Consider the following 19,017-nt stretch of genomic DNA (forward strand, 5'->3'; position numbering starts at 1 on the left):
CTAGGATCCTCCGACCACTCCGTCGTATCAGTTAAGATAAATATGAAATGTAATAAGTCCCCAGACGTACCCCTCCACCGTACTGTATACCGATACTCCATGGCTGACTGGGATAGCTTCCGTACATTTATATCTGATCTACCTCTGCATTCTATGTTTAAAAAGGAAGTGTCCTCTATAGTATCAGATCTGACCCAATTGTTAATTGTAGGCATAGACCAATTCATACCATCTAAAAACTTCCAACAAAAACCTAACAGCCAGCCATGGTTCTCCCCAAAATGTGCTGCTGCTATCGCGCACAGAATTCACTTTTTCCATAGCTACCAACGTAATAGATTCACTGAGACTAAAGCTGCTTTCAGGAACGCCAGCAACCACTGTAAAAGAGTAATAAAAAAATGCAAGAGAGCTATATGCCCAGTCTGTTAAATCCAAAGTAGCTGATCAGCGGCTTGGTTCCCATCAGTTTTGGCAAATAACAAATAGGATCCTGAACAGAAGTGTGCGTTCTATCCCAACCATTATCAATGGACCAGAGGTCATATCGTCAGCGTCAGACAAGGCCAAACTATTTGCCAAGAACTTTGCAGCTTATTCTACCCTATGCGACGAAGGCCATCAACTCTCCATATTTCAAAAACTTTTCCCACTCTTTATCTATGCCTAAATCAAAACGTAGATTCCATGAACAAAGCTTCTTTCTTAGAACTGCACGCCTGTGGAACTCTGCTCCGTCTGCCTGCTTCCCCCCTGACTACAACTTGGATGTATTCAAGTCCAAGGTAAACAAATCCCTGATGAACCGTCCCCTTAAGTAGACACTTTAAATATCCACACTAACGTACTGTACTTACAATAACCCTTATCCGTGAGTGGCTTCCGGGCCTTGATAAGTGGTGACCACCTTGTAAAAAAATATATTAAAAATGAATGTATTCGACATTTTGTATTAAGCGTTCTACAATATACATGATTTAGATCCTTCTTTGCGAGTTTTCAACACACCAAGAATAGTTTTATTGTGCCAATATGTGTCAATAGCTGCTACAGGGATCGATAAATATACTCAGTCGACTGTGGGGAAAGCAGCGGTTTAAAGCTGTTTAGAGATTATAGATGCAAACATCAGCAGGCAAAGTTTTGGCTACCGTATTCTGGGATGTACAGTGAATTTTGTTCATCAATTTTCTTGAAAACGGAAGAACCATAAAATTTCTTCATGTTTTTTTTTTTTTGCTATTCAGGAAAATAATTACCCCACTATATTTTTTCATCGATATGTTCAGATATCCGAACACACTGAATCATATAAGAGTTGGTATGCCGTCTGTTAGACAAACCAAACAAATTCTATTCTTTCTTCTCGTTTTTCTGTTTACTTGCAATTTTATTTGCCTGTTCTGCAATTAATCTAATCTTCACTTTAACGAAATTAACTTTAGGAAAGATGTGAGTTAATTATAATGTCGCTAATAGGCTTCTGTCATTTCCTTTTTCCCGAAATATCTATTTTCCCGCATTCATTTCCGCCTGTTTATGCCGTGTGCTCCGGTGTTTGTCAGTTTTTAAACTCCGCCTCTTTCTCACTTCATCCAATTATAGTTCAATTGGATTTGGTTTGCTCAAAGTTCATTATTGATAAACATTTTAAATAAAGATTTTCTTTTAATTCTATTTGTATGTTTCGTATGAAATTTTCTAATCTTATGTTCACGATTGTTTGATTTTTTTTTAAACAAACTAAATCTTGGATTTTTATCAAGCGACTTTTGATAAACCAATAAGAAACATTGTCCGTTAGTCCACATGTCGGTTTATCTGTCACACATCATTGTGGAATAGCATTATATTATTTTAGATACGTTCAAATACATCTATACGAAACTCTAGTTGGTTGTCGATCTGTCACGGTAACGTTTTTAAGATAATTTCGTTCGTAAGTCGCGTTTTTGGTGGTTAATACGAAATAACGAGGCTCTTTAAATAAATAGATGCTAGACATTCTAGCCCATTAAAAGTGCGTAGACTTAGAATTCGTGATTTATGTCAAATTAATGGGTGGATATTGTTAAATTTATGCCCGCTTTTCCATTAGATATTAATCCATGTAAATCTAAAGGACCATGCAGAATTTCAGTCAGATCGGTCCAGTATTTTTCGAGAAAAAGTGGACCTGAAATACTAATCCCTAATGATCCCTAACAATATAACGGATACCATAAAACTTAGTTCAGTGAACATTATCAAAGCAAAGATACATAGAAAATTTCAGTAAGATCGACCCAGTAGTTTCCGATAAAACATTTCGAAGAAATGTAAAAATTAGTTAACTAATTTGTGTTAATCCCTATGAATACATAAGTGTGCATCGAACGGATATCATAATACTTAGTTGGCTGAAGTTAATGACAAAGCTTTATACTTTTCAACCAGATCAGCCAAACTTTTCAAATAGTATTTCCGCAAGTCTGTCACGACAATCAATTATATTACAATATAATTTTCTAAGACTGAAATAGCATATGATTTTTATGTGAAACTTCAGATTGAATTATTATTTCATTGATCAGCTATGCTTTAACTGAATTTGTTACGCTTAATTGGGAATATTATTTCCATCGAACTCATACGCTTAAGATTGGCATAAAATTTTGTTTTCATGTAAAGCTTACATTTGAAATAGTCTTTTTTTTATAATTTATCTGCTATTTTTTCTTTATAATCTTGAATTGAGAGAGTTTTATTAGGCATTTAATTGCTAATCGGGACATGGGATTATATATAATGTTACCTATCTCGTGGTGTAATCTGTAAAAAAAAATGCGGAGAGTAAATTACACCTGTTACCACGCTAGTAGTAACCAAAGAGAAATGCACGATCGGATTGAATATAAGAATCAATTAATTTAAATAATTTGTAATTTATATTTGGGAAGTTATTATTAATAGTTTAATTGCTAGTCAACAGACTAATTACTATAAAGTGATGGTGTAATACGAAAAAGTTTTTCCAATTAAATTCATTTCACGTTTCTCCACAGTATGATGGGTTCGTACTCTCGGTGGTTAGCCACTCCTATACCTGCGTTGAAATTAATAATAGAAAATGTTCGATCATATTGAATATTAAATCAATCAATTTAGAAAATTGTTTTGTTTTCGAAAATACATATTAAGAATTCATATGAAGCGGATTTGTATGCACAAGTTTTGATCAGAGATTGATACCTGTCAATATCATAGGGGAAATCTCACTCTACTTTAATAAGATTAGGCATGCAATATGAAAAAATTACTACAACTAAATTCATTCTGTATTTCTTTAAAATATAATGGGTTAAAGAATAAAGACTTTGTATTGTGGATGGTCACTCTTACTTTTGTGCTGAAATTAGTAATCAAATAGAAAATGTCCAATTAGATTTAATACAAAATCAATGAATTTAGACAGTTTTTGTTTTGTTATGTATGAAGCACAGTTGTAGATGCAAGGTTTTATTAGAAATCTATACCTGTCAATGGCATAGGGGATAAAATTTCACTCTACTTGTGTAAGATTAGGCATGCGTGCAATCAACTGGGATAATGCATGCCCTACTACCCATGAAAGAGTTTATTTTTCATAATTGGATATAAAACTATATGTGTAACCTGTAGTTTATGTTTTGGAATTTTTTCGGTGAGTGTTGATAATTTGGATTATTCGGACGTTTATACTTAACTTAATTGTTATATTCACAACGTTCTTAGAATAAACCTAATATAGAACTGAATTTAATGTGAGAAGAAATAATAAATTGCGGGAAGGTTCATCATTTGAATGTAAGTATATAAAGAATGGATGAGGTTTGTTTTAATTATTGTTGTTTTATATTTAATTTTACTTTTTCTTTTAGAGAAAGCGTGTTTGCTTTTTTTCTTTTCGTTTGTTTTGCCTTTTAATTTGTTTCCTGTTTATTTATTGTTTTCTATTGATTCCATTGTATTTATCGAATGCGAACTTTTAATAGGATAACGAAAATGTCATCTTTATTTAAACAAACGAGATGAGAAAATCTATTTAATTTGTCGTCTTATTTGCCTTAAAGAAGTGCAAGTTTCTTTAAATTTTTTGTATAAAACGATAAGTTTTAAAAGCAAAACTGCAAGGAGATTGGAACAGGCTTGATTCAGAAGGTTGTTGCATACAAACGGAAATTTTCTTTCAAACTTATAATTCCTAGAGTACTCTCTTTACAGGAAAGTTGCACTCCTTGATATTGTCTAATATCTATTAATATTTTTAACAAGAGAGGAAAGTGAAATTTTGGTTTCCTTTTGGTAACCTCGTAGCTCTTGCTCCCTTCTTTTGTCCTTTGGTTGTTACATTCCATGAACGATGTTTGTGACAAAGCGGGAAGAATTGCTGTTTTCTTAGTCGGTATCTATTCATCTTACACTTATCGTTGGCTGATATGTTGCAGCTCCTTATATCAAGTGGCTTCATGCCTTGTCATAATCAATTTCCACAAACAAATGAATGCAGATTTCTATTGCGTTATAGTCTAAGATTATTGGTATTAAACCTGACAATAAATAATGATAAAATGATATTTTAGCGGAAAATCCATTATATTTGTGGAAATACATTAAATTTCTATAAGGTGCTTTTAAAAATATGACGTTAAAATCCTACTAGTTTACTGTTAAACGATCAGGCTGTCTGAAGATGTTGGTTTCTTGCGACGAAATGCACCTAACATTGATGCTTTTTTGTTTTTCTGCTTTCTTTTTGCAAAACTTAATTATGTTCTGGAAAACAAAAACAAAAATAACAACCCACCTTTTCTCCCTTTTCCTTCTTCTCATTTCCCTTTTCTCTTTCTATCTCCCTCATTTCTTGAATGGTTAAAGAACTTCAAATGCACCAAATATTAATAATATAATCCTTTTTCTTTCTCCCATTCCAAAACTCATTCATGTTCTGCAGGGCAGAGAACAAAAGCGATAAAATCTACAATAAAACAACCAAACCAAACTCTACAAACTAGCGATTGAAAAGAGCTTAACGAATAAAGCCTTCTACAAAATAAGTGGATGCAACATGAATACTATTTCTAAAATAACTGGATTCGGCATTAAATAACCTAAAAAAGATTGATATGCCGTAAAACCACCAAAGCAAACTCCACAAATAAATACTTAAAGATATAAAGAGCTTAAAGCATAAAAACTGTTTTCAAAATAACTGGATTCCTCATTAAATAACCCGAAAAGGATTTGTAAAACAAAACAATCAAACCAACTAATCCTATTAGAACGCGCACTACGCCTTAACTAATTATTATATCTGGATTTTCCCAGCAGTTCTCTATGCATTATGATCACTACCTCTGCAATTACATAAAAAGAACTTTGTGTGTATGTTAGTTCGTTCCCTACGGACGCCTAAATGGCTTGGCCGATTTTTTACAATTCACAGTAATGCACTTTATGTGCCAGGCAGTGATCTTAGATAGGTTTTGTATCGGAATGTCTTAGGTTAGTATCGCAAATATCCATGGGTTTAGAAGTAATCTAGAAGATGTAGAGTCCTACCTTTTAGTAAACTCCCCGGATACCTTAACATTAAGTGAAATAAACTTACACTCCTCAATACCATCTAACTTATTTAACATAATAGGATACCTCCCTCTGTTCACTAAGGACATAAAAAATATATATGCAAGGGCTTAGAGTCTATATTCCCTTTAACTAGAGAGCAACGTCTTGAATCGTATGATCAGATTTTATGTGCTTTCAACTGGTTTTTAATTCACTGTGTTAGTTGCTTATATTTTCTCTGCCGTTCTCTTTCAATTCAGGATTGTATCCCAATCGATCACGTCTCTGATAATATAGATGCAGCATTCTTCTTGGATAGTAACGCCCAAATACATGTATTTGCTGATTTTAATATCTACCATAAAATTAGCTTGATTTTTCAGGTTGCACAAACGCAGTCGGACGCTCTATTTATAGCTTATCTATAACGCATTCCTTTACACAGACAGTAATGTTCCCAACTCTCCTCTTAGATCGTAAACACCAGCAGGCTTCAGTTCTAAACCTATTCTTTATCACAGTAACTGGGGATTGTGTGACTAATGCTCACAGTCCACTTGAAAACTCAGACCAACTCATGGTATAAACGATACCATGACTCGCACTTAAATTACAACCCCAAGGGGAAGAGCCATTGCACAAAACAACAAGGTACTACAAAAGAGCTGATTGGAAAGTCCTCAGAGAACACATAAGAGATTCCTTATGGACAAATATCTCCTCTCTTCCTGCTGAATTATGTGCCAATGAGACAACTGAGCGGTGCAAATCGGGCATTGGGCACATGTTCCCACACGTAAGTATTATAGCAAGCCCCACTCACCCCCATGGTTCATTACAGATTGTGCAGCTGCCATTACACAAAGACATCATGATTTCCGCCAGTTCCTACGTTACAAGTCAAATACAAATAGGAAAAAATTCATAGAGACTAGAAATCATTATAAAAAAGAAATAGCGACAGACAAAAGAAAGCTGAAATAATCAGAGAACACAGAAGATAAGAACCCGTGATTTCTGGAAAATGCATAATAGTGTAGTGAATAAAGGGAAATCAGTAGCCCCCCTCCACACACACACTATCAAATAACTAGAAGGTCGCATGCACGGCAGCCGTTAACTCAACCGTCGAGCGAACAAACAACTCCACTCCCTATGCGGACTAAAGCCACACTAAATGATATGAAAATTACTCCTTCTCATCTCCGCATCCAAGGCGTGTGGGCCTGGTTTCATTCCTGCTATACTAATTAGAAAATGATCAGCTCAACTAGGCCCCGTACTTTCCAAGCTCTACAATAAATGCCTTGCTGAATCTTGCTTTTCTAATAGCTTTAGGGTGTCCTCTATGGTACCAATTTACAAGAATTCTAGTGAAAGAAGTGACCGTTTCTATTACTGCCCTCTCAGTCTCCTCCTCGGTAAAATCTTTGAGACCTTAATTAATAAAGCACTAGTCCATCACTTCGGAAAAGCAAATGTTTTCTCTGAAAAACAGTGTGGATTTAGCCAATATAATTCTACTGCAGATATTTTAAGTCAACTCCACACTGGACCCTGCTAACCACCCTGTCCCTGACTTTCCTTTGCTGATAGACGCCACGCTAGACGATCTGAAAATCACCCTTGCTCAGGTGCATGCTATCATAAAAAATCTTAACACTTCAAAAGCATGATGACCTGATCTCATCCCGGCTGTGCTATTAAAAAGTAGCTCATGTTCTCCCCAAACTTTACAACAAATGTTTTAATGAATCTTGCTTTTCTGCCTGCTGGAAAACTGCTTTTGTGGTACCAGTTTTCAAGAATTCTGGCGAAAGAACTGATCCATTAAATTATCGCCCCATTAGCCTCCTCCCACTTTTCGCCAAAATATTTGAGCATATAATTAACCAAGCTCTAGTCCATCACCTTGCAGATGCTAAACTTCTAACCGACCAACAATATGGATTTAGGCAAACTCGTCCCACAGCAGATATCAAACTGTAATCTCTGGGCGTATATACTATTCACTGGAAAAAGCAAGGGGGAGTAGAGCGTTAGCTCTTGATATATCTAAGGCTTTTGACGGAGTATGGCATGAAGGTCTTCTCAGGAAAGACTATACGGTATCACTGGACGAATACTAAACATAATTAAATCCTTCTTAAATAAGAGAAAAATCCAGGTTGTCCTCGACGGTTGTACATCTAAACAATATGATATAAATGCGGGAGTGCCTCAGGGGTCAATCCTTAGACCTTTATTATTCCTAATATTCATAAATGACCTCCTCGGCAAAATTGTCTGTGGGATATATGGGCTGATGACACCACGCTCTATAACAGGCACGACAGGAAAATAAATGAACACATATCTAAGAAAATGGCAGAAACAGTAGAGGATGACCTCCAATCCGTCGTAGAATGGGAACAAAAATGGATGGTCACATTCAATGCTGCCAAGACTAAACTTGTCTCCTTCAATAATCACAAGAAACCTTCTCTACCACCAAGATCAATCAAAGATTTATTATCTGAAAGTACTTCTTTTAAACTCCTCTGCCTAACGTTCACAGGAAACATGAGTTACTGTGCTAGAAAGTATCCTGTACTTCTATAGTATCCTGTACTTCTATAAGGCCACCATTCGCCCATGTATGGAGTATTGTTTTCATATTTGGGCTGGTGCATCTGCCATTAGTTTCTCGCTCCTAAACAAAGTCCAAAAGAGAGCCTCCAACCTGATAGGTTCTGAACTGTCATCTAAGCTTCAACCTATATCCCACCAACAAAATATTGCATCTCTCTGCCTGTTCTACAAGTATTTTAATGGTGAATGATCTGATGAACTGCAAACACTTGTGCCTCCACGACGTGAATACCCTTGACAAACCCGAAAAGCAGCTAAATCCCATCCCTACCCAGATCCAAGACACTTGCGGAATCGTTACAAAATGACCTCCAGACCGTAGCGGAATGGGGCCGCAAATGGATGATAGCATTTAATGCTAGTAAGTCTCTGCTCTTCTTTAACAATTACAGCAAGCCTCCTCAACTACCATGACAAATAACACCCTACCTGAGAATTCTTCCTTCAAACTCTTCTGCCTAATATTCACGGGCAATATTAACTGGAAAAATACATTGAATCCACTGTAAAAGCTGCTGCAAAGAAGGTGGTTTCCCTCTATCGAGTTAAGAGACTATTCGCCCATGTATGAAGTATTATTGCCACATCTGGGCTGGTTTATCTACTAGTAGCCTTTCCCTTTAGGATAGAGTTTAAAAAAGAGTATTCAATCTGATAGGTTCCACCTCGTAAACTAAGCTCCAACCTTTATCCTATCCCCGCAATGTTGCATCTATGTGCCTTTTTTACAAAGATTTTTAAATGAATGTGCTCTGGTGAACTCGTTGCACTTGTACCTTCTCGGCGTAAAATCCACGAAAACCTGCTTAGCAACAAAATCTCGCCCCTATTATACTGCTGAGGTCACTAAATTTAAGTTTCGCTCCCCCTTCTCCACTGGCCGTTGATATTTCGTAAACCTTTCTGAATTCCAAAATGTCGTAAAATATTTATTTCCATGAAATTACAATCAAAGATCTAATTTTAAACTAATGTTGTTAGTCCCAGACTTTCATCTTATTCCAATACTCATATACATATACAGTCACCATGAAAAAGATAAAGATTTTTCAAAACAAAATGTAATTAGTTGAATCATAAAAAAAATTCTTAATTTAAAATTACTGGCTATGCAAACTGGGTTCACAAACAAAAACTGAATGCGCAAACAAAGGAAAACAAACATCTTTCTAAACAAAAACGTTTAAGTAAAATTATTTTTTTAAATGGTTACATTTAATTAAATTTCAGATTTCTTGTAAGCTTTTCATTTAAATTTTTCTAGTGTCTATTTTTACCCTTGTAAAATACCGTCCCCTGGAACGTGAAGCCCGGGGCAGACCGTATTTTCTATTCCACTAAGCTAGGTCAAGGAAATATGCAGGGTAGGGTTAGCGTTCCCAATTAAATTCTCCTGGGATATTTTGAAACTGTAGTTCTGTGTGAGGACGAACGTTATCACGATGAAAGGCGACTCCTGTTCTGTTGACTATAAAAGGTCTCGCTCAAGCCTACGTGGATGGCGATATTTCAGACAAATATGAACGATGCTTTAATAATGTGAAACAAAAAAGAATAAATTAATCATAGTGATATGTTTAAATCATAAAATAAATTACAGTTGTTTAATATGTACGAAAATAAATCTAATAATTTAAAATGCATATTCTATAAACCGCCAAAAATGTTACACTAACGTGATATAAGTGTGGTGCTTACTTAATAAAATAGGCATGTTTTCTTTTATGAAATAAAAACCGTGTTTCTCCAATGCCCAGAAGTAGTAAGTGTATTTCAAGTAGACTTAAACGCTAGAAATTGTGTGAGAATAGCAAAAGATGGAGATGTATTTGTCATCTGCCCTGGAGTACCGATAAGTCGTTGGTTTCTTGTAAATAAAAACAGGTATATCGTTGAAATTTTCTATTAAGTGTTAGTCTCATTGCACAGTATTTCGTAATTTTCTTATTTTTTATGAAGCAAAGATTTAGAGTTGTCTGCCCTTAGCTCTTTTTTTCGTTTTTGTAAGGAACAACCCTGACGTGTATCTCAGTGCTATAATGTAAATAAAGCCGATCCCTTCGTATATCAGGAATGCGTTAAAGCAATTCATTTCTATGTGGTTTTACTGTATTCGTTTTACTGTATATCTGAAGATATGTTTTGATTGATTCTTGATTTATAATTAGTAAGCCTGTGTGTCCGGCGTTCCCCGGATGTTTGGAGGTGTGTGTTGAACAAAAGAAAAAAAATGGTAGTAGGCAGGAAGGCTGGGACCCGTGCCGCGAAGGAAGAAAAGAAAGTGAAAGAAAATCTAACGTCTTAGCCGACGTCTCCATGACGCGACCGGAAGTCAAAAGCGTTGAAATCAACTGAAGTCAATCCAACAGTGACGATGACTTAAAACCCGACCCCTCCTTGTATAAAACGGCCGAGTTTAGGGTGAAGGAATTAATGTTTGGGGCCAATTTTTCGATATTTGTCGGGCGAGACGCTGAGCTTCAAAATGATATCATTCTTGTCAGGATCCGTCGCTTCTATCGAAAACTTTTACGAGACATACAAACATAAATACATTCATACATTTAAACAGACAGGTGAGATTTATTTTATTAATAATTATCACATGTCTCATATGCTATCCTAAAGGGTATTGTATAAATAACTATGCTACCTTATTTTTTGTCATTTTTAATTTTATCCATATCAGTAATGATAACGTCATTTTCTTTTTCATTTCAGATTGTTGAGAATTTGGAATACCTGTGATGACGTCATAATTGGACTAATGTATTTTGTTTGATGACTGTTCTCAACTCTAATTTACTGAAAAGTTGGTTGTGAAACTATTATTGGCGAAAAGAATCGCACAGCGTATTTAAACATTCTTTTTAATTTTTTTTTTTTACAATTAAGGATTTCTTTGTGAATCTGTTACATTTTTCTTTACTTGTAGTTCAACCCAACATAACGATTAAAAGATGAACGACACAGATCAACGACATCGCGTTGTTGTCCTCGGGGCAGGTGGTGTCGGCAAAAGTAGCGTTATCAAACGATTTCTGTTCGGCGCTTTCAACCCTGAGTATCACGAAACAGTGGAGGACCTTTTCTGTCGCCAATACGACATTAGCGGGAGCCTCATCAAAGTGGACATTTTGGATACAGCGGGGAACATATCTTTCCCGGCAATGAGAAGGCTGTCGATCTCGACAGCGCATGCGTTCACGCTCGTCTATTCCATTACAAGCGTAGACTCGTACAAAGCGGTGAAAGAATTATGGGTTCAAATCAAAGAGGAGAGAGTAGACTACGATAAGATCCCCGTGGTCATCGTGGGCAACAAAGTGGATCTGGAGAATGACCGTATTATTGAGAAGTTTGATGCTCTCGACTGGGTCAATAACGATGGTCTAAAGGGCCGTTTCGTGGAGGTGTCGTCCAAGACTGGCGAATGTATCAACGACGTATTTCGGATATTGCTCATCCAAGCGAATATTCCGACAGTCAGACAACTGGAACCGTACCTACGGCGTCGACTGTCTCTCGACCACACAGCCGAGGATGAAGCTTCCGACAACACGGTTGACGAGGAGAAGAAGAAGTTCCTTCGGAGCCGATCATTGATCCGAAGAGGAAGCAAACCGAAAATTAGGCGATCGGGTCATCCTGGAAAAAACGATTGTGGGATTTCTTGATCAGTTCTCTATGAAGTCTAATCGATAATAGCAATCTATTCGATTACATTCCCTTTCTACAAATTTTTGCCCATCTCTTTTTTAAGATTTGTCTTACTTATGTGTCTGGGTTTTTTCTTGTGTTTTACTTTTTTAATTTTTGAATAAATAAAGAAAATTACAGAAAGCCAAAAAAAAATATATATATATGGAAAAAAATCGAAAACACTAACAACGCAAGAAATAATGCTAATATGTAAACACTGATGCTAATATTACAAGTATCATTGAGACGCTCATTGACTTTTATCCTCGAGTGGTCTCTGGGCCTTCATAAACGGTAAATCCCCAGTATAAACTAAACTAAACTATGTGAATAATATTTGTGAGTTAGTGAATATTTATGACTGAACAGCAACAAACAAAACAATAATAATTATATAAAAAAAGATATAACAATTCACTGACTCAAAGAAAATCAACATTGGTAAAATGAGATTTAAACTGAACTTTTAAATTATTTTCAGTCGGTAAAATCTACTGACTCGCATATACTGACGGCATATCATATTTTCAAAGAACTTTCGATTCTCAAATGAGCTTTTTCTGAATTTTTATTCAAGAAGAAATTATTGATTCATGTTGAAATTAACATTATTTGCGAAAAAAAAAGCAATCCTTTGGCTTAAAACATGACAGAAATTCACGAAAGGATCATTTTACTCAGACTTTTTAGATCAAGAGCAAATTATTTAAACGTAGCAATCTTTTTACATTGGAGAATTAATAATATTGGTAATCTTGCAATCTATTGTTCTCTGGGTGTGTAACGATTTGGTGGTAATTTAAAAAAATGATCAATGTTAATAATGACAAACTTCCATTGAAAAAAAAATGTGAATGATATTTACGGTACTATTTCACAAAGCATTTGAATGCTTTTGATAAGCAGTAATACTGAGAAGCCTGAAGTTTTTTATGCCTGCGTTTGCGATGGTATACTATGACAAGAAAACAGAACAAATAAACATTATAAAAACAAAACAAGACAGATTATTGTTGAAGAGATATGTTATTGCTATTTATGATACATATATATATATGCATATATATATATATATATATATATATATATATATATATATATATATATTAAAGCGGTTGGATTATTATTGATGATCAATAATACTGAGATGCCTGCAGTTTTGTGATGCATACGTTTGCGAAAATATAACAAACAAGAAAAAAGAATGATAATTACTAATAATAATATAATTCCAACTTAGAAATCAATGGTAAACGGTTGTTGCGCTGACGCAAAATCATTTGAACATGATACCGAAAGTACAGAAAATCCGGGGAGAATTGTCCCCCTACTACTTCACAAAACACCACCGGTTCTTATTAAGAGTTAATGGTTGCTGATTGCCTGTTTGAACACTTCTAGAGCATAACAATAATATTAACATGACAGACTACCACTGAAGAAAAATGTATACACTAATGATGGTAATGTATCGCAAAGCAATTGAATGCTATTCATAAACAATAATAGTGCGAAGCTTGCAGTTTTGTGTTTATTGATTAAGACGCGAAAAGAGGAAATGAATGATAGTATACGTCACTACAAAATAAAATAAATTTCAATATCATTGATAGTCAATAATGTTGAGAAGTTTGCAGTTTCTTGGCCTGTATGTCTGTATCAAATCATGAAGAGAACAAAGGAACACACAATAATATACAAAACCAGTTATGATGAAACATCTGAATCTTACTGAAAGTGATATGTGAAAATGTATTGAATATTATTAATGGTAATATTGAGAAGTTGGTGTTTCTCTCATCTATCTGTTTACCAAAACAAAAATGATTATTTGGAAAGAAAACACAATAATGATACACAAACTAACTATTGAAGAAATAATCAAAAGTTTTTTTTTAAAATGATATTTTACAAAATTATGATTATTGTGCAGAATATATTTTGAAACAAACGCATTTCAGGTCAAAACATTATTTCTTACTTATTACGTACGTGTAATATTGAAATTATTATAAATTCCGAATAAATTCCGAAAAATCATTCAGTAGATGTGCTAGATCTAGTTTGTTTTACAAAAAAAAAATATCACGGTCAGACATTTTGTAATTTTAAATGACGGATGTTAATTAAAAGCAAGGAAGATAACTCAGTCTTGTCAAAAATGATGTATTGCAATTACCTTCCATGGATATTGAGAACTCTTCCATATTAAAATGTACGATAACACTCTCTAAATCGATAAACTTGATGAATTTTGTTTTTACCTGTAATAATTTTTATACTGGATATTTTCTCGTACTGTTTTAAATTTATAATATCGATATGATAATGTTTTTACCTGAAATGCGTTTGTTTTAAAATACACAATTCAGCACAAGGGCGTTAAATATTGTTATTAGTCAGTAATATTTAAAGTTTTGCAGTCAGATGATCTGTATGTGTGTCAAAATGTGCTAATTTCAAAAAATACAATCCAATAATAATGATATACAAAAACAATAGTGAAAATATATTTAAATACTATTTACAGTTATTAATATTTAAACAATTGATTTCGACCTATATATAAAATTAATTCGTACTATGTAGAAAATGCTTTGGATTAACAGAATATAAATACTATTAAAACTGATAATTTACAATAATAAAATCAATATTGAAATATTTCTGAATATTATTGAGATATGACCACGACGGAGGTTTTAAGTTTCAGTTTAACTCTGTGCCTGTTACAAATTATTAATAGTATAAAAGTAATAACTTAATAATATGAAAATCAATTTTAAAGAAATAAAAAAATGCCATTTATAGCAAGTAATATTGGGGTGCGTGCAGTCGATTAAATTAATTGACTAAATTAATCTGGGGTAAAATAAAAATCTAGATGTGATACTCAGAGCGCTTTTTTTTCTTCTCAATCTGGTGTTTAGTTAGAACTGCTGGAGTGCTATTGAAAAAAATTTTTTTTTTATTCCCCGACAAAGTTTACATGGTTAACAAATGATAATCTCTACAAAAATCTTAAGATAAGCGTAAATTCCTGCAAGCAGACAATTACAGGAATTCCAGAAGAGTGATTGACTGACGAGCAAGGTAACGCTTCATTTATTTGTCATTTAGTCCTCACATTCCATGAGAGATGTTTCTGACAAATAGGGAAGAACTACTGTTTTCTGGGTCAGAATCGATTCCATCTAACACTTATCGTTGGTAAGATTTTGACATTGAAGTAGTATTTTAAGTTCCTTACACCAAGTGGATTCATGTGTTGTCTGGAGCGATTTCTATCAGAAATATCTGACGAATTACTTGGAACTAAATGTTTTTTCTCTGTTTCATATAGTTTTAAATATTGAAAAAGTTTAAAGACTTTATATATGTATATATGTGTGTGTGTGTGTGTGTGTGTGTGTGTGTGTGACTAATATTGATAGTCACACTATCAAAATATATTATGTCATAAAATATCTGAATACTAAGTCATATAAATGTATGAATAATACTGATAATAATATTTCCCAATGTATATTACTACTGATAATAGTAATACTGTAAGAATATATTTGAATAATATTACGATTTATGTCATAAAATATCTGACTACTAAGATGTATCTGAATAACAGCGATAATAATATTCCCGAATGTATCTAGCATTAATAATAATAATAATTTCTAAATTTATTCGAATACTATTGAATGTAATATGTCAGAAAATCATATAAATGTCATATCATAAATATATCTGACTACTATAGTGATTATGTGAAAATATATTTGAATACTATTTTTAGTAATATATCATAAAATAAGTTACTTTTACAACATCTCTGACGACAACTGTAAGTCATGCTTTCATAGATACGTGTTTATATTTGATTGAAATATGCGTATGCCTTACGGTAATAATCAAATTAACAATAAAATCACGTCAAATATAAAGATACAATTTGAACAGATGTGTCATAAAATATTTGATTACAATTGATACAAATTAAACAGGTAATAAGTTTTGTGCTGTATTTCGTTTCATGTAGTTTTACGCCTTTCAAAACGATAAGGCTCAGTTCCCGTCGGATTATTTAGAGAGAGCGTATATATTCGACACATAAAGGGTAACGTATTGAGTTGGGTTATTCTTTATAAATAAATATTTATTATCCATTAACAAATGTTGCATGTTCGATTATAATCATCAGTGAGACCTAAACAACTGTACGTCCAATCAAACGAGTTGAAACCTGGCCCCGGATAACTCCAATCTAACATTCTTAACCATTCGACCAGTACATGTGAGAGAACTAGATCCTATATTTTATTTGTAACCATAGTAAGTCTTGGAAAGTGTTTGATCTGCCAATGGAGAGAACTTTCGCTAAATTGCTTAATCAGAATCTTTTCACATTTCTCAAGGTGATCCACTTAAACAGACAATTTTATACGTATATGATTTTCATAAAAACAATGATACATTTGAAAATTAAAGAAGGTCTTGCCTCGATAGCTCTCTCAGGTTCGGACGACACTTAGAGATTCGATAACACTTCAATTGTCTTCAAGTGTATACAGACACACACACACAGACACACACACACACACATACACACACATACACATATATATATATGTTTACAAGCCAAATTCTACTATGAACTTATAGCGAATATAAATATTAATATTTATATAGTAATCCCAATCAAATTAAAATGTTAGATACATCCAAGATAGAAGATAGGGCTTGTCATACAAGAATACAATTTATGACTGTAAATAATAATTTACAAACATTTATTATATGTATATATATATATATATATATATATATAGATGTGTGTGTGTGTGTGTGTGTGTGTGTGTCTGCGTGTACATTTTACATGAGAATAGTCTTTTAGATTTTACGTGGATTATCTAATTTTTCTTTCCGTGGTTGGCATACAAACATCAAGCAAACATCACATAAACTAGTATAAAATGGAAAAAGGAACATATAATCATAATAATAATAATAATAATAATAATAATAATAATAATAATAATAATAATAATAATAGCAACAACAACAACTAGCGGGACCTGTGGAAATTCCCCAGCGGCATCTTTCATATGTAATATATTGCTGTTGGGCATTGTGTGAGCGTTCATCATGAATGAAGACACCATCATATTATTCTAGTCCTTTCGTTAAAACTGTAAAAAATATTTATCCAAGCAAGTCTATATATTAATACAGTACCGTGTAGAACAATAAAAAAGAGGTGATTTATCTATTTTTCCATATTTAATAATGTAATCATGACCGTTAAAAAACAATATAAAGTAGTGATTACAAAAATATAAAAAAAACATGAATTGAGTGTCATCATCTATAATCGAAAACGAAACCAAAGCTGATGAAGAATTCTTGGCAAAATTATGTATTACAAGAAATGGGAGGACACAACAATTATTAAACGACAGCCACTCGAAAGAAAAAAAGATGTAAGCTGACACACAAAGTAACACACACGCTATCGTATTAATATATAGATAATAACAATAGCTAACATTACTGCGTAGAAATCACTGTTTGCCTATAAATCCTTATAATCTATTGGTAATAAAAATAATCCTTTATTTTCAGCTAAACAGTTCGATGAATAATCGAACGAATGTTCCTTTTCTTGATTTATTAATAATTCTAGTAATTGAATTCTTTTTAATTATTAATAAAATATAATCCATGATAAAAATAATTATTAATAACAATAAACGATAATTTATAAATAATTGGAAAAGTAATAGTATTTATTAAAACAGTTACCGATATTATTGAATTTTGGAACAATTCATGGTAAAAGTTGGAATGGTTTACCTTGGCGACATCCGATTACGTACAAATAACTTGTTATTTATTAGCAAATTGTAATAATAATAATAATAATAATAATAATAATAATAATAATAATAATAATAATAACTCGCGGGACATGTGGAAATTCCACAAAGGATTCATTGACAAATAATATATTGATTTTGGCATTCTGTTATTATTGCAGCTTTTTTGTTAAAACTGCAAAATTATTTATCTAAGCTAGCACGAACGCCCGGCATAGCCCGATCGTAAAGTACGCTTAAATAGGATATATTAATTCTTGCAGATTTCGTATATATTATTATAGAGTTAATGTTCTATCGATTTTTATATATTATAAAGTTGTGATTTCAAATATAAAAAAATATATATCCATATAACTTGAATCGATCCCGAAATAAAAACTTATGATATATATAACTCGGGGTTCTTCAGCCATAATCGAAACCGAAGCCAAAACTTATAAAAAATTCTTGATAAAATTATCTATTAAAAAAATAGATGAATTCAGTGGCATTAGCTATAATCGAAACCGAAACTTATGAAGAATTCTTGGTAAAACTATTTATGACAAGAACTGGAAGTGCATAACAATTAAACGACCCGGATGTAAGCGTGACACAGAAAATAACACACACGCTATCGTATTAGTATATAGATAATAATAATAATAATAATAATAATAATAATAATAATAATAATAATAATAATAATAATAATAATCACTGTTTAACATGCATTTTATTAACGTACGGACAATTGTGAATATTGTAAAGTTGAAAACTGTATCGCATATTTTTAATATAATACCAATAATGCAGATAACAATGATAATAATAATGATAATGATTATAATAATGATAATAATAATGGTGATATAATAATAATAATGATAATAATAAACAATAATGATAATAATAATGATGATAATAATAACAATAATAACAATAATAACAACAACAATAATAATAATAATAATGATAATAATAATAATAATAATAATAATGACATAAACAACAATAATAATAATAACAAAAACAACAAAAAGTAAAGTTGAAAACTGTATCGCATATTTTTAATATAATACCAATATAATAATTTTAATGAAATGCTAGAAATGGATCAATAATTTGAAAACTAATATGTCATAAAATCTTCGAAAATTAGTTATGTAAGACAAAGCTGACTAATATGAAAACAAAATAAAATATACTTGAATACCCTTGATAGCAATTTCATAAAAATATG

At 32.7% G+C, this 19,017-nt stretch overlaps 1 protein-coding gene across 2 annotated transcripts in view; it reads left to right on the forward strand.

Moving 5' to 3' along the window:
- Window positions 1-14,753, forward strand: part of LOC145258224 (GTP-binding protein Di-Ras2-like) — a 606,981-nt gene extending 592,228 nt beyond the window's left edge. For both annotated transcript variants that reach the window (XM_080116175.1, XM_080116174.1), the window contains one exon: window positions 10,939-14,753. In XM_080116175.1, the coding sequence (XP_079972301.1) occupies window positions 11,178-11,894 (717 nt within the window). In that variant the 5' untranslated portion in view covers window positions 10,939-11,177 and the 3' untranslated portion in view covers window positions 11,895-14,753. The remainder of the gene's footprint in view (window positions 1-10,938) is intronic.
- Window positions 14,754-19,017: the final 4,264 nt, after the last annotated feature.

Source organism: Euprymna scolopes, chromosome 33 (genome assembly GCF_053919585.1).
Source record: "Euprymna scolopes isolate OS-2025 chromosome 33, ASM5391958v1, whole genome shotgun sequence".
NCBI classification, from domain to species: domain Eukaryota; kingdom Metazoa; phylum Mollusca; class Cephalopoda; order Sepiida; family Sepiolidae; genus Euprymna; species Euprymna scolopes.